The following is an 18500-nucleotide window of genomic DNA, read 5'->3' as shown; positions in this document are numbered from 1 at the left end:
ATGAAAACCGTCTCATACTGACCTCCAGCGGTGGAAATATCTAATTACAATACAAATAAAGCCGGGCTTCACAAACATCTATCTATATTTTTTAAAATTATTTAGAAATAACACTTCCTGCTCTTCTTTAATTTCACTTTGTAAACAGTCTTTATTTCAGACTTTGTAGTTTTCTTTGATATTTTTATTTCAAAAATTAAAGAAACCAGCAATGTGACGCTTCAAACGTAAATGTTCCAGTATCGCGAGATCTCATTGAATCAGAATGGCTGAGTGTAGCGGTTCTAATTAGCGTTAGATGGCAGCACTGTCTCATGGCTTCAGTTGAGAACGACTCGAAACTAGTAAGGTTATGAATTTATATGACTTACTTAACTTGTAGCTAATGTTTTTGCTAACAAAATGTGTCTATCACAATATCTCAGTTTAGCAAATAGCCCCGCTGTTATTATGTAGCTCTGTAGGATACCTTTTATTGCGCTGTTAAGGCAATCATTTTCTTTCATAAAGTTAGCACGTATTTTGAAAGGTTCCCCTCATATGAAAATATTAGAAGACTCGATTGAAAATATTATGAGACACTAGTAGGACAAAGTGTACTGTCTCTATTGCTAGTGTCTTATGAGAAAACTTGCAATCCTAATATATCTAGTCATATTTTACAGGTAAATTGTTAAGAATGTGTAGTTACAAGGTTTCTATGGAAGAAAAAAATTTGAATAAATCCATCCATCTACCAAGTCCCCCTTCCATACTCTGTTGTTTTAGAGGTTTCATATTTAAAGCTGGTCTGCTGCAGATTTATCTGCTATTGTTTGCAGCAAACCATTGTAATTATGCTTTAAATGCTTGTTTGGGTCTGGAAAATAAGTAATATGCAACAAAGAATTTAATCTGAAAAACATTCATTTGTGCAAATAATATCTCAACAGATACCAGAAGAGAAAAAGATATATCAATCTCTACAAACAAACTCCAGACATCTGTCGATCACAGACAAGTTCATTTGAGGCGCGTAAATAAGTCGGTAGGTCCATATTTCAGTATTGGTTTGTTTGTGGGAAAAAACTAACATTTGAATGTATGTAGCCATGATGAGAAAGACCATCCAGGCTTCCATCGGAAAAAGGTGCTAAAACGAGCATCTGTGTTGTGATGGGGGTGCATCAGTTACCATGGGTAACTTGCAAATGCACGAAGGAATCACTCATGCATATCCATATTTGTTTTTGGCAGACTTTGTAAGCTTTGAATAGACAAATGCTACTCTAAATGTGGCGTCTTTCTGTCGTTTTGTAGCTGTAGTCAGATTCAGTGCGGCATAACTCAAAAAAGCATTGCTTCATAGACCCACTCTGTCTGCGGTTGATTGGCCTGCCTACCATCCATTGTTGGCCCCCTGTTTAAATATATGGCACAGCACAAAGAAGATATTCAGAGACCAAGAGTGAGCTGCTCAGCTGCTGAAATCTATCATCGTGCAATAATGTTAATATTACCCAGTGTTACAAAAACAACTAAATCATGTGCATCAGTGGTCCCCAACCCAATGCCCAATGTCCTGCGTGTTTTAGATGTTTCCCACTCCAGCCCACCTGCGTCAAATGATTACATTATCTCAATATTATGCCCCCAACTTCTGTAGAAGTCCGTTATTGTTAATCACATTTAGGCCAGGTGCGCAGATGGAGGGAAGCACCTATAATATAAGAAAAACAGTAAAGAGCAGGGCTTGGGGCCTCTGTTTACATAATAGATGTAGAATAGAATTGAACATGATTGTGCATCAAAACAACAATTTACAAGACATGGGAAATCTGCAAACGGCAGCAGGGACGTCAACACTTATTGAGTTTGTTGAGATTATAACACCTCACTGGTCCTGGGAGGAAGGATCTGTGGTAATGCAATTTTTTGCATGCAGGATGTCACTGAAGGGCTCTCTAGTTCTGTAACAACTTTATGCATAGAGTGGAAAATAAAAATTATGGACTTTTTTTTTTAATTTGCAACTTTTAAGTTTAGTTGGATTTAGCAATTGCATATTAATCAACTAAAACATCAAGCATATTACTAATAGAGATATTTTCCATAAAGAACCATTGTGCCAGTAATTGACAACTGTGAATTGGTCATGTTAGGTCAGAAAACAAACAGAACAAGATGGCATTGCGTACTCATTAACTGCTCCATTCTCCCTTTATGCAGGAGACACAGGGAATCTACATGAGCTAGTGGGAGTGAGTGCGTATGTTTATGTGGTTCTAAGAAAAAAGCAACGGCGGGATCTGAGACTTGCCACAACGGGAGCAAAAGCTAGAGCTCAAATGCTAATTGACTAATTTAGGTCACTTGTTTGCCCAGAACCAGAAGCTTTTTGTCCGTGCTCACTGGACATTCATTTATTGTAATTAACAAGCCGACTGATGATGTTGGCATCGAGCTTCAAATTATCCCCTGTTAATGGCCTGTGAGTTTAGGAGATCTCTGTCTGTGTGTTAGGGCCGTTTCACAAAGAGGAACGTCACACAGAGTGTTTATTTATTTATTTATTTATTTATTTTATTTTTTTAAACCAGTGTTTCTAAAAATGCCATACATTTGCATTATTGCACATCTCTCCTCAGAATAGTTCAGAAAGCACCAACAAACTAGAAGAACAAGAAGTTTTTGAACAAGGCATTACCTGCATTGACTGAGAAGATGTTCCTGGCTTTTATGAACAGGTGCAAAGTTCCTGCATGGTCTGCAAAGGTTTGGGAAAGTGTGCAGTTTGATTTTAGCACTCAGCACCACCATAAATTATAGCTGCGCAGAGAATTCAGCTGCTGACCAGATCAGTTAATTTCAGCTTGATCGGTTCTGAACGGTGACCAGCCAGTCGGTCTTTTCTTGATCAGTGAACCCACTGTTCCTGAGCACGGCCAGATCCCGGTAACAACACTCTTTCAGGGTGGACGCTGTTACTGAGGGAAGAAGATTCAATTCACCAGTAAAAGTGTTTTAACAAGCTAGTTTTTAAGGAGGTTTGATTTTCCAAAACATGTCTGCGCTTCACTCAGGCTGTGGGAAACAAAATTCAAAGCTTCAGCAGAGTCTGCATCTCTATCAGGTAGTTGTTTCTCAATAAACGACGGTCCAGTTTTTGTGATGGTACATACTCTCTGTACGAAACAAAGAATAGAACAAGGGGCTGTTTTTTTTACCGGGACAGCAGATAAACAGGCTGAAAGAATTACAGCACAAGTGATTTTCAGTTTGTTTTCAGTCTGTATTAAGTTGGATGTAAAAACTCTGAGGCATGAAAAGAAAATTAAATTAGCTTTACATTCATGCATGGAGTATGCGTTGAGCTTACAGCAGATAATTTCCCGTCAATCCATAAATATCACAAACATCTCAGTTCTTGAACTCTGCCAGTCTTTTGTTGTCTCTGGGTGTTATTAATAAATCTCTTAAATGGTAACATTGTGTTTTACTCCCGTTTCCACTGCTGCTGGTGCAGGTCAGAACCGGGATTATGTGACAAATAATTTTAAAGCATTTACCCACATTTTGTGCTATTTAAAGCTGTGTTAATAAAGCAGGATGGTGGCATTAGGGTTCACTGGCGTCTGTTGGAGCAGTACTTAGATACTTAAGAGGTTTTGTGTAGTTAAACTATTTTCATGGACCTTCAAGGCAGAGGGAGGATGAAACATTTACTGCCTCAGACGTTTTTGGTGACACAGTGACGTGGCTCTGAGTTGGCTCTCTGGTTGTGGTAAACCAATCTAGCTTTCTTATAAAACCAGTTAATAACTGGTTGAGGCACCAGCCCTGGTTTAGTACCAGAACTGCTTTGTTGGAAATGACACACAGACTGTGAGAAGTCATCTATGCCCTTATTATAAATAATGGATGACTTCTTATGGCAAAAAAAGTCGTTTCAGCACAGTTTTTATTAGTTTTTTTTTTTTTTTTTTAAGATAAATCAGATTGTCTCATATCAGCAACAGTTGAAAGTTTTATAAAAACCTTGGAAACAGAACACATCGCTTCATAATTAATTTATGTGTTTTATTTTTGTTTTATCTGGGGACTGGGAATTTTTGAGCAATCCTAGAATCATTAGCTGGTTTTGCACAGATAACAGCAACTCTGTAAATTATACAAAACTACGCCAACCTCTCAAACAGACGATTGACTTTAACTGAACTGTAATTGAGGTTTTTCCTCATTACTGCAAACACAATCATTTAATCTTAATTACCAAAGCAAGCAGCTGCAGAAACATCCTAGAGGTCACTTTTAAAGCAGCGAGCGTCTTCCCAAGGGGAGCGTTAGTTATTCTGTACGACAACATGGCGGCAAATTTCTCTCTATACCAATTTGATTGTTTCATTAACAAGCAGATTAAGTCCCACTTATTTAAAGCAAACTGAAATGTCAACTAAGGTATAAAAACATAAGATTAAGTGACAGTAATTGTATTAATCACATATTTAAATAGTTTCATTGGTTGGGGGGAACTGCTCTAATTACCCAGTAAAAAACAACCCTGCAAAATAAATCATTCACAAATCCCCCAAATCCTCAGAGGGGGCATCGACTTCATTTGCACGCAACCTAAATTCATTATTTATTCCGGGGAGCGAATAAATTGTCCCCACTAGCCTGTAATTGAACTTCAGCTGGTGAAAAATTCAGCCCGCACACACGTACCCCAGTGAGCTGGTATCTAAAGAAAACAAGAGAAACAGAGAGAAGTTTTAATGAATGCATGTGGGCTAGGAGTGGAAGGAAATAATGAGAAACATAGTGGGGAGCTGAAAGAAAGGAGGGTTGTTTTAGAAAAGGTCCGGAGATTTTGCACTGCAGGTTTTCTGCTGTAATTACAAAGCAACTCCTGAGTTTTGTTTCAGCTTTACTTAAAAACTCGCAAACCAACAGTGATGTTGAGGCAGCAATTCTCTTCCGCTTCCCATGAGGGCAAAGAACGCTGCACACAACTCTGTTGTGTCTGACGGAGCCGCATCCATGAAACAAACTTAGAGTTAACTGAATTTGTCTTGTTTTGCTTCTCTAAATCAATCTTGGTGTCTCATTCCAAGCTATTAGATTTATACACCTTACAATAAATAACACACCGAGGAGAAAACAATATTACAAGCAAGAGGTTGGGGGGTTTGGAAAAAAAAGCAGTGGAGAAGACGTGAATAATGATGAAAACTGATTTGTCTGTCTCATTTCCACTTCAACTAGGTTTTCCCAGAACACTGAATAGCCAAGCTTGTCCACATTTGTGTGTGTGTGTGTGTTTGCGTGGGTGCGCGTATGCGTGTGGGTGTGGGTGTGTGTGTGTGTGTGTGTGTATGCTGGGTGGTCACGAAGATCTGGGATCTCTTCATTCTCCGCCTTCCACAGAGAGAAAGAGAAAAAGCACATGCAGAGGGGAGCTGGGGCAACACATGAACAGCAGAGAGCTGTCAAGCTGCGAGGAGGCAGCGGAGAGACGCCTCAGCCTTTTCTTGGAATACATTCTCCTCTTCATCTCTGAAGCCCACACGCGCATGTAAACTCACAAACACGCAGACGGGCTGTGGGTGACGCTCGTAGAAGGAGGGAATTATTTTATGGATCTGGATGGAGGAGAGGCGGACACACTTGGACTGTTAAAAAAAACTGTTTTTGGATTTGGCTTCTTAGAGACTTGAACTCCTTGCAGATTCAAACTTTGTTTTATTTTGTGAGGCGTGTTAGTGGTGTTAGAGTGCAGGACTTGGTTCAGGAAGGAGACTCTGGAGCTGAGTGAGTTGTCTGAATCTGTCAGGTTTACCGCTCAGTGCGCATGATGAGGAGGAAGATGTGTTGGCTGCTGACAGCGGTCCTGCTGGCCCACCTCGGAGGCGCTCTGACGGGAGCGTGGCGAGCAGCTCAACCAAGGCTGCAGTTTACACACTCCGGTAAGAGGAAACATGTGCTCAGAGTTTTTGTGATCTGACTGTTTTATATCCAGACACTATTTGTTACTTTCACTCTTCTTTCATCCTTTGTTTTTTAATCTCCTGTTGATTAGGTAGTAGAGAAATCACTTCTTGATTTTCTTTCTGTTTTGTATTATTAAATTATTAGCTAATGTCTGGTCTCAGAATGAAAATGTGTCTGAGGTCCTCATCACCACACCTTCTCTCAACACAAGGTCTCTCTAGACTTGTGAATTGTTGCCACTTGATGACTTTAAGAGCTTTGAGATGCAATGAGAGAAAACCTCTTACCCTTTTCATACATGCTTTTTGGTTTATTTTGTATTTTGTAAGGTTGCTCTCATTGCTGTTGGAAAACTGAAATAAAACTAATATAGGGGAGAAGCAAAGCTCATAATGAAATAGTAGTCAAACCATTTTGTAGGTGAAAAAATGAATGAGGAAATGGGTTAAGCTGAATAAACCAAGCTTTTGATGCACTAGTTTAAGGTTAACCTTGGATTCTGTGACTTCACTGATTACTATTGCAGGCTTGGTAATGATTTTATTGCTCATTTATGCACCAGCTTGGCTAAGCTAAGTAAACGAAATAAACAAACTGAATGGCTTTAGCTTTGAGTCAGTTTGCTAGTTTACAGCCTGATTTAATGCCCATAAGTTGTCAATTTGTCTCTTCCTTCATCCATTTTATAAACAAACCATTTCATACCTATATGGGAAGCTGCACAGTCTATTAAATCATAATCATCATTGTAAATTATGAGTGTGAAAATTGCAGTTCATGTGGATGAAATGTTGGATAAAATATTATATTTAAGTTGCTAGGCATTCATATTCTGCATATTGACAACACATTTAGCCAGTTTGATGGACCCCTACTGCCCTTAATGGCAACAACAGATGTATATCTTTAACTCTTGAGGTGCTGTAGCTTATGGAGTATTAGAGACATTTTGCATTTTAAAGAAAAGTGTCAGGGCAATGTTGGTTTAATGCATTTGATATTTCTATAGCAAGTTTTTTTTTACAATGTTATCTCAATTAAAATTGTCCTGATGCTGTGTATGGGATATCTGAACATTTTTTTAGTCAAGTATTTTTATGAATTAAAGAGTCGTAACAATTCTCAAATGTTGCAGATACTTTCATTTTACAAAAACTTGGTATTACACCATGATTCCATTTAAATCTGTTCTGATCCCTGTTTGTGTTGATTGACCCTATGAAATATAGACGATAATAACCCCAGATGTAGCTTATTAAAAGCTTTAATCTGCCTTTTGCTGGTATATTTCCTGTTTCAGAGTCATACAATCACTTTTCCTTGCCATATAAAAAAATCAGTAGATTATAGGAAATTACTTAACGTGAATGCAAGTCACCCAGCTTCTCGCATCATGGTGTCCCATGGGAGACGGCCACATTTCCTATCTGCCTTTTGTTTGCCAGTTTCTTGGCAAACAATCTGTTTCTGTCACACGGTATTATTAAAAAACGCACAAACAGAAAGGACATTTATCCTTTAGTTGCAGATATTTTTTGTGTCATCAGAACAACAAAGTTTTCCTAAACCAAGATTGTAGCTGCAAGTTTCCAATGGGGAATCATTTTATTGCTTTTAAATTTATTTCCTCTTGGTCTTTTGCCAACATCTTTGAAATATTTGTTGGCGTATTACTTTCACAACCAAGAACATCCTCCCTGTCATAAATTGACTCATTGTCGGCATCAGCCCCTGCTGCGGATTTGGAAGTGCTTGTGATCGTCAGATGGCACAAATCCCAGTTTCAGATCCCAACCAAACTAGTTATTTCTTGGCCCTGTGGACGGATCTGGTAACCATAGTGAGATCCATGTGGTAGATGTTGGAAAACCTTGTCGATGGATTTAACAGCCTTGTGATAAATGAGAACGGATGGCAGGAAGTCAATGAAATGTTAGCTATTTATTGGCTAAGAACTGCAGAGCGTTTGTTTTATTTCCCCTGTTTCTTCTCTCCATTCACTTTACAAAAAGACCGAATAAACACACACTGATGAACGATGAACCAGAGCTTAGACTCAGCAATAAAAAGTTGATGATTCATGGATTTTAAACATCACGGATTTCTAGAGGTGCTGCATCAGCTGTCAGTAGTTAAGCTGTATGTGTTAACCTTGTGGGAGCGGCAGTGGGATTGGGTTGCCTCACTGGAGGATGGGAGGATTTCAGCACGATGTCTCTGTGACAGAGGGTGGATTCGATGCTCTTGGAATCGTCTTGAGGCATTAAGCTTCACCAAACAGGGTGGGGCTTAACACTGTGACCCATTCAGGGTGATTTGTTGTTCGCCAGCAACAATCGTGACGGTCGCAAGTAATGAGAAAGCAAAGATCTGCTTGTAATTAAAACAGGATTTAGGTTTTGGCCTCTTAGTTCTTGTTACGATGAATCTCCTACAAATTAAAAGGATTGCCGAAGCATCCGAGCCCTCAGTTAAACCTAGGTAAACTCGGCCTCCTCTAATCATGTGGTGTGAGAAAGCAGCTGATTACATCTTCTTGCATAAGCTGAAGCTCAAAGTGTCTGTGTTGTAAATAAGCTGAGGCTAAACAAACATAACCTGGAAAAGACAAAAGAAAGGAAGACGGAGGGATTTGTTTGATTTTCTCAAGTGGGAATCTGTCCAATGGGACATGAGTGGGATTTGCTGAAGTATCTTCTTCTGAAAAGTATTTGCACCCTTAATTTGTTTTTTTTTTTCAGTTTTTACTACACTTGAATGTTCTACATTCTCAAACCCATTTTATTAACACATAAAGAGTAAAAGTAAACACAATGGGGGAAAAAAAACAACTATTCAAAGCAACTTTTCTGCTGCAAAGGCTGTGTCATCAGAACAACAAAGTTTCCTAAACCAAGATTGTAGCTGCAAGTTTCCAGTGGGGTATCATTGGTTGCAGCACCATGAACACACAGAAAGTTTCCAGATCCCAAAGCAGCAAACGGCCCTCACCACCATCACCCTGTTTTAGCTGATCTTCTGCTTTCTGAAATGCTGTTCTAGTTTTGCTGTGGATGTAAAGGATTACTGTCCATCCAATAGGTCCAACTTTGCTTTCTAGACTTGTCAGTAACTTTGTTTTTCCATCCATTCTTAAATTTCTTTAGATTGGGAACCAACATTTTGGATTTTGAAATATTTTAGCCTGCTTTGTGTTGGGACAGGTTTGCTTAAGGTGTTGTTGTGATGCTGCAGGTCTAGCAGTGACCTGCAGCCTTTTCACATAGTATTGATTTGGGTAGCCTTTTCCCCAGTAATTATGTAAATCATAATTTGCAAACAGACTTTTGCATTTATTCAAGTTATTTTTGATATTAAAATTTGCTTGATTATCTGAAACATTCCATTGTGACAGAAAAACCAGAAAAGAAGGAACCTTTACTGGGGTAAATCCTTTTCTCTGCACTGTAGCTGTGTGTGTGTGTGTGTGTGTGTGTGTGTGTGTGTGTGTGTGTGTGTGTGTGTGTGTGTAGGTGTGAAGGATGTAAGTCACGTGTTCCTGTACATCCCATTAGTCTGGTTGGATATGGGTAAAGATTCGTTATGATAAAAGCTTCTATATACGTCCATAAACGAAAGCTGCTTCGCTTTCAGGATGAGCGCTCACTCCTGTCTTTGTTTTGTGCTCCACTGAGGCAAATCCTTCTGTCTTTGAACAGCACAGATTTGTGTGTGTCCTATATCTACAATGGCCAATATGTCTGTCTTTGAACAGAGAGCAAAAAAGAAAAAAAAGTGTGATGGATGAAAGAACTGTGATGTCCGTCATTCTGTGTGTCTATGTGTTTCCGCATGTGCTCTTTCTTTCTCTCCGCGGGACATTCTACACTGTGGTCTTTCCTGCAATGTAGCTTTCACTCAGAGAGGATGGAGATTTTTCAGAAGGGAATTGCTGTAATTAGAGAAGGATTTGAGCTCCACTCAAACACTTTGACTCTGACGTTGTTTGGCAGCTCAAACAGGCTGCGTACAGTGGGATTTTCCTTTATCCGTGGGACTCGTAGTAGGAGACTAATTGAGGAACAAAACAGTGAAGTCTGACATTTAAATGAAGGATTTCACTGCTTTGGAGAAATAAATTGTGTCCTATAAAGATTTACGAAGCAAAAAGTAAGCAAAGCCCTGTAATTTAAGTGAGTGTGGAAGCTGTATAATAACGATAGAGTAACGCAAGAAAAAGCAAGTGACTGAACGCCAAGGGATGATTAAAAAAGATGAAAAAGCGTAAATCTGCCAACCAATTTTATGTATTTGAGTGCAATAAAACATGTCATGCCATACTAATACTTGCAACTTCAATGAATTTTAAAAACGGGCGATGAAGTTTGGGTGCACATGCAGGGCTTTCTCTGAGGGCCACTAGCAAGTTGCAGGGAAACCACTTGCTTTTTGTGGCCATCATAAAGCTCCTACCATAAAACGACTTGGATCTTTTATCCGTTCTCTTCTTTTCAGAAATGCTGGAGCTTCTTTAAAAATGTTGCTGTCTGGCACTGAACAGTATTTTTATTTTTTTACCATAATCCACCAAATTTCACTCAGTATAAAGATTTTGCCATTTTAAGATTTAGCTAGTTGTTGATTTGAGGAAGAATTTAAGTGCAGTAATGAATTAAAGAGTAACCCAAAACTTGAATAATTTTGGGCTTTTTCTCCTTTATTATTTCACCCACTCTGTGCAATGCATTTTCAGTAAAACAGGCCCTCAGCATGCTGCTTTTATTACCATGCTTATCAGTTGGTATGGTATGGATACGTTTGAAATCCTCATTGACTCCTCTTAAAGCTCAATCTTTGTCTTGGTTGACTTAAAAACGTTACATGGTAGGTAGACTCTGCCTCTGTAGTGTCTTTTATAAATGCTTCAGTTGCTTCAAGCCGGAGGATCTACCCAAAAAAGGCTCTGTGGATGATGTTACTAACATTTCTTTTGTGTATTAAACAGGAAGAACATTAAGTCAATTGACCTTTAGGCAAATGAATATTTTAGTGTGTTCTATTTGTTACCCCAGATGGGAATTGAACCCCAATCATGGTTTACGAGCCCAAGGCCTAGAAGGTCACAAGAGTACAAGAAGCATTGACCAGCAACGATGCTTCTTTTAATGACTGAGGGGGTTGGGCATTCAGACTTATAAACTGTAAGAACAATCAGTTGCCGGCAGAGGTCTAATCCATTCACCCTTCATAATCAACTCTTAGTCTAGCACCGTGCAGTACCGACCCTCAGTACATGTCACTGTTGATAATGTGGCTGATATTGTTCTCTTGCTTGATGTGTTTAAAAAGAGCTTTAAATTAAATGCATGGATCACTATTCCAAACTTGTGTAACTTCTGAATAGCAGCAGAGTCCAGATAAACAACCTATGTAGCTCTTAAAGCAAAATCGTGGAACGATGATGGAAGTCAGTATGTTAAACTATCATCTTTTAGTAAATGAAACATCTTGGTTGTGCTAAAGCAGTTAAGAAACACTGAGCAGCACTAACAATCTGTAGCTTGTCTTCCTCTAGATTAATTTTGACAAATGGAGATAAACTATACCAGGTGGGACTAAGCAATCTAGAGCTGGGAAACGTGGATATGACTTTATCAACTCCATGAGCTGGTTCCAACTCGGAGTTTAGTCTTTTATCTACTTTTACTAATCAATTGGCACAAGTTAAGAAAACTGTTAAAACATATTAGTTGAGACTCAGATCCACAACCATGGCTTAGGAATCCAGTACCATACCCATGAGGCCACTGAAGTGCATCTACTTGGATACATAAGCCAAAGGAACAGCCACTCTTTTCCTCTTGCACAAAGGACAAGGTGGATCTACCTTGTCCTTTGTGTATAGAGCTGCTGATAAAATGTCCAAAATTATTGTTTTGTCTGTTAAGAGGCCACTGAGTTTGCTATTAGCCATGCTAGAACACAATCAGAACCACAGTACATGAATTCAGGTTCAATTCATGCATAAATAAGATGATTTGGCCTTAAATTTAATCAACCTATGCATAGTGGTGGTTCTTTTACCAAATGAAATCCTGAATAAATAATATTTGCGTTATACAAAGTTGCAGGTCTGTGTGGACAGAAAGGAACTATCCAAAACCCAAACAAAAATAAGGTTAAATAGAAAGCTCATGCTTCACTAAAAGGTCTTCGTATCTTCAAACAGAGCTCCACTAAACTGGACAGAAAGAAAGATCAAAATACCTGAATCATTTTCTGATTATCTCCTGCACCACACCGTCATCTGTCTTTTAATAACAAAACCAAACCTGTAGGCTAACACACACCAACTCCTGTGTAATAAGACTATCTCTACCTCACTCACACACACACACACACACACACACACACACACACACACTCTGACAAAAGAGGCATTTTAATGCAAAATGTTTTGTGAAACATGTCCTTTGTCCACGCAAGAGACTGCTGTTGCACACAGAGGAAAAAAAACATTTTTACTTTTAAACACTAGCAAGCTTACTTAAGACTTGTTTTTATGCATGCAAAATAAAAGGATGCAAATGTTTTATATGTGCCTCTTGTCGGCGAATGCATATAAATATTCCATCATCACTGGCACCTCCTTTTAAATTCATGGCAATAAAATCTTCTGCACTGTTAGAAAATAAAACTATGCCTGCTTTATTAAGTCAGCTTGAATCTATTAGCTCCCACAGAGGCTCAGTCATGTTTTATTCATGCAGGATTCACTTCACGAATTGGTTTGCCAGAGACGTTTATGTTTATCAGTCACAGGAGATTATTGGGAGTACATGTAAGTTGTTTTTGGTATGAATAGAGATTTTACCTCCAAGCTGCTGACAAGTTATAATGGTTATGCAAAGTTCCCCCCGCTGTTTCTTTGTGGACAAACATCCACATTTTAATGTAAGTCAGGGGAATGGCATTAGCATGCAGGTTGTTTGGGTGTTTTAGATGGAGTACATTAAATCATAGCTGTGAAGATGCATATTTGCACATGTGGGTTTTTCTGTTTCCGTCTATGTTTTGTTACACATAGACGCAGTGGTCACATATATTAGCTGCATTTCCCATATGTTCTCAAATATCTTAATTTTTTGTGCAAATGTTTGTTTTCCTGAATTAGAGAGTATAATCAGCCTTAAGCTAACACAGTTAGCAGCAAAATGCAGGAAAAGCAGCACAAACACATTGCTTTGCAGTACATCCGCATTCACAGTTTGTTAATAACATTTATCACATTTGATCACATTACAACTGAAACTTTCAATGGATTTTATTCTGATGGACCAACACAAAACTACTAATGACTTTATTAATCAATTCAAATGTGTTAAAGTAGAAAAACAACAGGTGCAGGACACCGGCCTTTGAGTTTGGCGAACTTGAACACTGCACATTACTCTGAACACACCATCCCCAAGGTGAAACACAGTGATGGCAGCATCATGCTGTGAGGATGTTCTTCAACATAAAGTTTATCAGAGTTGATGGGGAATATAGTTGTAAATAAGCAGAGGCCAAAACTGAGAGAAAATCTACTAAAGGCTTTAAAAGTCTCAAAGTTTTGTCACAGCAGGACAGCAACCCTAAACCTACAGAGAGAGCTGGCGGGGATCAATTCAGTTCAAATCTTATTAACATGTTAGAATGGTCTAGTCAAAGTCCAGATCTAATACAAGTGAAGTTTTACGATGTAAAATGCCTCAGCAAAGTATTAACTCACCCAGGTGGCCTGGAAACTAATTCACATCATATTCCCGTACTTTCTACTACTTTTGTTTTGGTTTCTGACGTAAAATCATACAATCCCTGTGAAATATAGTAAAGTTTGCTGTTGTAAAGAGAAAACAGAAAAAAAAGTTCAGTGGGTGTGGATATATATACTAGACAGTGTATTTGCTATAAGATTTATTATTTATGTCCTCAGTCTCGATGATGATATTTCCCTCGTATGAGGGAGGTTCCAGTGCCTGGTGCACGTAACACATCCTCCCTAACTTTCCACAACTTCACCTTTCTCTCATGTTTTCTTTGTGTAGTTCAGTAATAAAGCACAAAATCTTTCAAAGCAGTATTAAAATCAAGAGATACTCTATTATTCATACATTCTTTCAGATCTGTTCCTATCTAGGCCAGTGCTTTCCAGGCTGTGGGCTGGGGATGCAGCTGAAATGTAGATTTCACTGGGACGTTCATCTAGCACACACTCCGGATATTCTTTGTTATTAATTTTAATGGAACCCAAGTGGTGACAGTAACATCACTTGCCACTGTTAAGTCAAACGACAGCTGATTCTTCACCCTCCATTTCAGAATATTTTTAAGCAGAGGCGCCCCTGTCGTCTGGAAGGAGTCCTAATTTACTGGTGGCTCGCATCGCAAATAGGCAAAAATAAAAAGTGTCGCATATCTAGAAGTGTTGTTTGTAGGGAAAAAAAAAACTTTTTGCTTTTGCTCTGCTGCTATCTGAAGCTTAATTTTCTGCAATAGATGGAGGCACTCTTTAAATATCCCTGCAGCTCAACTTTACGTAGTTATTAAAACTTTGAAAACACTCATGAGAAACTCAATGCTTGTGGGTTTCTCCCCTCTATGGATAGAGACAGTTAATGGGGTCTAATTAAAACCTTGTTTTGGCAACAACCTCCGACAACAGTGGACATGCTCTAAATTCACCCTTGGGACAATTTCCGACGCTAATATCTGAAGCCATCTTTAGCCGGGGGGTCCGTAATTGAAGAATCACAATGTCGAATTTCTACCAATTTCCCCCAAGTATTAATTTACTCTAATCTGACCCGACTTCACTGTATTTCTTTCTGCTTCCCTCAGAGATTTTAGTGTTTATCATTATTTCTTTCAAACTTGGGAAAATTGAGAAAAAGTTGTACTCATGTAATCCAAGTGCTGTTTACAATTTCCAAAGGAATTCAATGCTGCGCTACTTTTAAAGCAAAGTAAGACCGAATTAAAACTAAATACAAAAAAAAAAGAGTCCAATGTAACACAATCTAGATATGTTTTATTGCCTCTCTCTTCAGCATCCTGCAGACGTATATTTCTCACAGCATTCCTTTCACCCCGGCAGCATTAGCGTTTCTAATCCACAAAGGCACACTTGACTTGTCGGCCTGCTAGAAACCAGAAGCAGATGGGATCAGCAGCGTCAGACTCACTCTGACCATTAGTTTACCTCATTAGCTGTAGATTAGAGCGAGATGGAGACGCAGGATATGAGGGTGTGTTCAGAGATGGAGCGAATACTCTGAGGGTCATTTCAAAGTGTCTGTAGGAATGTGTGTTTTTAGTTCATGCTTTTGGTATTTAGGTTTTACTTAAAAAGACAGGAAAGTCAGAAGAAGTTTTTTTTTTCCTTTTTTTGCGCAGTTTTTCTTCACATATGTGCCTAACAGCAGGTGATTTTTCTGCTGAAGATGCGCTCTCGCAGCGTGAGCTATTAGAGGGGGGCAGAAGGGGAGAAGCATCTGTCTGTACAGTCTGAAGGAGGCAGGACCTGATGTGAAAACTGAAGGGTTTACTGTGCTGCTCCCCTCCCCCCCAGTATAATAAAACCATAACAAAACAGAAAGTAGCTTGATGGATCACATGGATTAAAGAAGCACTGGCATGAAATGAGATTTCAGAAAAGTGTCTGCCAGAATTTTTAACCTTTTATAGCTTCTGTGCTGATGTTCCCATGATTGTGTACTAAAAAAAGAGAAACCACAAGAATCTGATCCTCTCTATTTTGTCAGTGATGGAGAGATCAGACATGTGCCACAAAAGGCTGAAAGTCGGACTTCCTTTTCCTGTTTAAAAATGAGAGGATGTAGAGTGACAGATAGGGGAGCTTTATCATCTAGCTTGGCTTTAAAGCACAGATTCTTCATAAAACTGACCCTCAAAGCCGACTGTAAATCACTGCAGACATCACGACTACCACTAACCTTCACAGGGCAGCTACTATTTTCAGAAAGCGCCCATTTGTAAAATGTTGGGGTATTTTATTGCCTCTTTTCCTAACTAATTCTTTACATTTTAAATGCTTTGAAGTTCAGCCAAGAAGCAGAAGCCAGAGACAATTTGAAAGCTGCAGACATTTATTTTTTTTTTTTTTACCTTAGTGCAGACATTTGGAAACTCCAGGAAAGTGCTGCATTAACTAATTCTGTGGAGAAAACACTGCAGTGATTTTTCTGCGAGTTGCCGGCCCGGACCGATTGGCTCGGGTCCACAGAGTCATAAAGTATCAGGTTCAGCAGGAACAAAGACACATTGCCACACTGAATCAAAATCTAATGTGGCATAACAAGCCATTCCCGACTCATTTACCCACAGGAATGAATTGAGCATGCTTTTCAGTTCAATACAATTCAATTCAGTTCATTTGCAGCACAAATTCTAAACAAATGTCAGTAAAAATCCAGTTACGTAGAATAAAATTTTGTTCAAGTTTAGATCACCTTTAGTGCAATTAATCCCAAAACCGCTTCCATTATTTATTTTAAAAGTTTAACTTGGATCATTTTGATGATACTTCCCAAACCTGTTGCAGAAAGCTGTCAAAGCAATGTGAGTTTGTTGGAAAATTACAATAACACTCGAAACAATTCAAGCTAACAGCTGGTCTGTCAGTTTCATCAGCTGATTGTGAATCTGCCAGGATTTTTGAAGCAACAACACGACCTGGAGAGACAGATAATATACCATCTTTGATGCTGTGCAGCTGACAGTCTGAGTTTACTCTATACTTGGCAGAGCTAGAGAGGACTGGAGGATTAATACAGCTGACAGACTCAACCAGCGTAACTTCACAAAGGAAACTGGAGGTTGTTTGGCTGAAAAAAAACACAGCATCAAATGTAACAACGGTGTGTTGTGAAATAGTCAGCAGTTAAGCCCACTTGCACTTTAAATCCAACTACATTGACATTTTCGTTTTGAGTTTTTCTGAGGAGTGGAAACAACTGATGACCAATTTTTGTGTCTTCCACTACTCCAAGGATTTATTCTCTTATTTATTTATGGTTATTGTCATCTTCTTACAACAGGTGAGGGAACTCTGGCTAATAATAACTTCACTTAAAAAAAATCAAAATGATCTCTTTAAGCTCGTTGAAGCTTTGGGTCAATCATACCTCTATATTGGACCCACAAGCTGACTTTTTGTCCCAACCTCCTTCAGTTTTGTACCAATATATTAATCATTTTATATCATAAAGATGCTCAAATCTCATTATTTAGTTGACATGTATTCTATTTGGTCATATTTGTATGAAATGTTATTTTGATTTTACATTATATCCTGCTTACCTTGACTTACAGTCTGCTCTCTGTTTTGGCCTGTTGATTCCTGTAAACCATAAGAAATGACGACTTCTTATCAAACCAAATTAATTCAAAATTACCTTGTGCTGTGATGTTATTGGGAACTTATTGAAGCTACAGTTCCTTGCAGTAGACCAGGAGTTGATTTCAGACAATTGCTGAAACTGTTCATTTGTCAAACTGGATGAAACGTTTCCAAGGTTCCATGTTGACATCTGGTTGGTACAAAATGTCCTCCAGCAGACGGCTACTTTTCATGGTGGAAAAGTGAGAACCCCAAACCTGTAAAAGTACCAAATGGGACTATTTCACCTCTGAATGACTTACCTTCACATTTCTCTCAAACAACTTGATCTAAATGTCAATCCAATTGGTGGTGCTTCATGGGAAAAGCCAGAAGACTCTAATGTTGCCTTAAGCTGAGTAAACGATAAGAATCTGCTAGAATTTACCCCCGAAACAATTTTCTGATGCGTTTGAGCTACAGAAACATTTTCTGCAAAATTAGTGAATTTTGCTAACATTCAGCCTGATTAACAATTGATCAATATGTGTATAAAATTTTTCTAAATTTAAATAGAGATGTTGCGCTACAAGGAAAAAAATGACAAACATGTTCACTTGGACTATTATAAAGGAAGTTTGGGAGTTCATGTTCTTAAACCAAATAAATGAGCTTAAGTACGAGGAAAATACCATTGTATAGAAATATTTCATCTATGTGAACCAGCATGAAAACATTATTCTGAGTCAGGCTGGGCTGACGTGAACTACAAGTCAGACAACAAGGAATAACTCCACCCCCTCCCCCCAAAAAAAAACAAAACAGCAAAAAACAAATTAGATTAAATGTAAACAATAGCCAGACTGTATTGTGTGTATGCAGCATCACGTTGACCTAAACCCAACAGTTTGATGATGATAAATACTCATTCGTCAAAAGGTCGGGGGTCAAGCTGTCCACGTGGGTCTGCTCTGTGGGTGATGCAGTCCAGACCTAGTGTGTCTGTGCTTGCCTGTAACTCTGTACTGGTGTGTGTGTGTGTGTGTGTGTGTGTGTGTGTGTATCCGTGTTAAAGGATTTGAACTGAAATGGAGCAGCACGGCGCATTAAGCAGAGCTTGTTTGTGTGTGTATATTTTTCTATGTTGGCTGAAGTTGTGGAGCACAAA

General features: G+C 38.7%; 1 protein-coding gene across 2 annotated transcripts in view; it reads left to right on the top strand.

The window, feature by feature from the left end:
* Window positions 1-774: 774 nt before the first annotated feature.
* sema3h (sema domain, immunoglobulin domain (Ig), short basic domain, secreted, (semaphorin) 3H) overlaps window positions 775-18500 on the top strand; it is a 67586-nt gene continuing 49860 nt past the window's right edge. Inside the window, exon 1 of one of the 2 annotated variants that reach the window (XM_016662373.1) lies at window positions 775-1027. Coding sequence is in view for 1 of the 2 variants with exons in the window: in XM_007575131.2 (XP_007575193.1) it covers window positions 5831-5945 (115 nt within the window). In the remaining variant the exon portion in view is untranslated. Of the gene's footprint in view, window positions 1028-5300; window positions 5946-18500 lie in introns of those variants that run through there. The other variant, XM_007575131.2, reaches the window with a different exon arrangement.

The sequence above is a fragment of the Poecilia formosa genome, unplaced genomic scaffold, assembly GCF_000485575.1.
Source record: "Poecilia formosa unplaced genomic scaffold, Poecilia_formosa-5.1.2 Scaffold370, whole genome shotgun sequence".
Classification (NCBI taxonomy): Eukaryota; Metazoa; Chordata; class Actinopteri; order Cyprinodontiformes; family Poeciliidae; genus Poecilia; species Poecilia formosa.
The sequence above is the reverse complement of the archived record's forward strand: the minus strand, read 5'-3'. Positions and strand labels throughout refer to the sequence as shown.